Source organism: Limulus polyphemus, unplaced genomic scaffold, assembly GCF_000517525.1.
Source record: "Limulus polyphemus unplaced genomic scaffold, Limulus_polyphemus-2.1.2 Scaffold4703, whole genome shotgun sequence".
NCBI lineage: Eukaryota > Metazoa > Arthropoda > Merostomata > Xiphosura > Limulidae > Limulus > Limulus polyphemus.
The window spans coordinates 1-2,488 of record NW_013670313.1 but is presented as its reverse complement, the minus strand read 5'-3'; the positions used below and the strand labels follow the sequence as shown (position 1 = coordinate 2,488).

The following is a 2,488-nucleotide window of genomic DNA, read 5'->3' as shown; positions in this document are numbered from 1 at the left end:
GTTAGAATACTTAGTTTTATCTAGTTAGAATACTTGGTTTCATCGTACTAGAGTTTTGTTTTATCTAGTTAGAATACTTAGTTTTATCTAGTTAGAATACTTGGTTTCATCGTACTAGAGTTTTGTTTTATCTAGTTAGAGTACTTAGTTTTATCTAGTTAGAGTACTTAGTTTTATCTAGTTAGAGTATTTTGTCTTATCTAGTAAGAGTATTTTGTTTTATCTAGTTAGAGTACTTTGTTTTATCTAGTTAGAGTACTTTGTTTTATCTAGTTAGAGTACTTTGTTTTATCTAGTTAGAGTACTTTGTTTTATCTAGTTAGAGTACTTTGTTTTATTTTATCTAGTTAGAGTACTTGGTTTTATCTTACTAGAGTTTTGTTTTATCTAATGAAGAGTATTTTGTTTTATCTTACTAGAGTTTTGTTTTATCTAATGAAGAGTATTTTGTTTTATCTTACTAGAGTTTTGTTTTATCTAATAAAGAATATTTTGTATTCTCTAATTAAGGTACTATATTTTCTCTAATTTCTTTACTTAGGTCCTAGAATATGCTGGTAGAGGTAAAAGTATAATTGATGTAGGATTGGCACAAGCAAGAAGCCCACTTGACACCACCAGTCATTACTTTGAGATTGAAATAGTAGAACCTGGTGAAAACTGTTACATTGCCATAGGTCTTGCAAGAAGGGTAAGTTACTTACAGGAGATAGTGCAACCCTCTGTCAGTATGAAATATAGTTGTGTAGTGTATCTGATACAGTTATAACCTGTTAGATTTCCGACTTGTGTTGATCATAATGTGTTTATTTCCATTTGCATTATTAGTGATTTAAATTACTGATACTTGGTCAACAGTTATAAAATTATCTTCTCAAATGCTAAAAATAACACATCTTAACTACTGGCAAAATAGGGGATTAGTTCTCTGTTATTTCAAAAACACATATTAACAAGTTTGGTTATTTGTCTTTCAATATTTTCTGTGTATGTAACCATTTTAAAGTTTAATAATATTTTGCATATCAAAGTCTCTAGGCTCTAACAGTTGGTGATAAAATTTTGGAATTTGAAGACATTTGTTGTTTATTCATTGAACTTTATAATTTTCATTTCAGGATTATCCCAGGCGAAGGCACCCAGGATGGAATAAAGGATCCATAGCTTACCATGCAGGTAAGTGAAGGTTTTAGTATTTTATGTGTGGAAAAGTTTCTGGGGCTTATTCTACAAGTATTCATATATTTTAGCATTAAGTAAATAAATTAAGAATTTATTGTTAGTATGTTGATAATTATTGTTGCTTGCTATTCATATAAGTAATGCAATTTTATGTTATCCAGTTGGATAAGGAAGAGATCTTCAGAAGTTTCTATAAACCATATAGAGCTAAGGGTATGTGATTATGGAAAAGATATTGAATTAAAAATCCATTGACATCCCTCCACTTGTATGGAGTCACATATAATATGTTACCTGTTTCTAAGTTTTTAAAGGCTCAAATTTCAAGTTGGAAAAGTCTAAGCTTTCTGATATGAAGTTTTGGAGTGAAAGGATGAGCTTAAAATGTAGTAAGTTCATGAGTTTATTGCATGGCCAGTCAGATTAAAACACAAATCAGGTGGTCTGCAGACTAATAAATGTTCCACTGACATAAAAATATTTTTGTTAATTCCGAGATTTTAAAATTCTAAAGAATTCTTTTTTTTTCTTCAGATGATGGAAAGATTTTTGTTGGTAGTGGAGTTGGTGATCCTTTTGGGCCCCGATGTCACAAAGGTAGAGATGTATTATGTGTATACTTGAAGCTGACCACAACTGTTGTGTATGCACCCACATTTAGATCAGTCTTCTTTTAATGTAAATGTAAAACTTAGTAATACTTCAGTTATAGAAGTCTTCTAGCCAAACTGTTGTGCACAAGAAACAGATTTATATTCAATTCTCAAGCAGACACTTTTCAAAACCTGAACATTACACTGAACTTTATGATAAAATAACTTTAACTTGGAATCTTAAATATTATTAGCTAATGAAACCAAATAAAATGTATTTAACTCTCTCAACACGGGCTCGGTTAATTTCAACGACCACATGACCTCTTTGTGCTCATTTACAGTCTTTATAGATTTAATACTTCTAACTTTTAATATAGTGTGTATATCTTCACAAAATTTGGCAGTCTTTCAGTTAATATTATAAGTCTTTCACATACAAAAAATCATATTATTTAGTGAATTATTTTTAATAACATAAAATTTAGATTTTTCCAGGAATATATTAAGTATTTGTTTTGAATAGTTCATGTGCAAAGCAATGTTCATGTTAAAATTAAAAATACTTTTCCTCATCTCAAAAATCTCAAATTTACTTTGTGTAATCTCTAAAACCTCCTGAATGCATTTCAAACGTTTTCAGTAAAACTTTATAGTTTATCTGTTATTTTCTCTACCCTATCTCAAAATGGGATTGGTCAATTTGACTGACC

At 29.4% G+C, this 2,488-nt stretch overlaps 1 protein-coding gene across 1 annotated transcript in view; it reads left to right on the top strand.

Moving 5' to 3' along the window:
* Positions 1-1,787, top strand: part of LOC106471565 (SPRY domain-containing protein 3-like) — a gene marked incomplete at its 3' end in the record, with an annotated part of 21,088 nt that extends 19,301 nt beyond the window's left edge. Inside the window, exons 7-9 of the mRNA XM_013932169.2 lie at positions 542-691; positions 1,119-1,176; positions 1,717-1,787. Of these exons, the coding sequence (XP_013787623.1) occupies positions 542-691; positions 1,119-1,176; positions 1,717-1,787 (279 nt within the window). The remainder of the gene's footprint in view (positions 1-541; positions 692-1,118; positions 1,177-1,716) is intronic.
* Between the last annotated feature and the right edge of the window lie 701 nt (positions 1,788-2,488).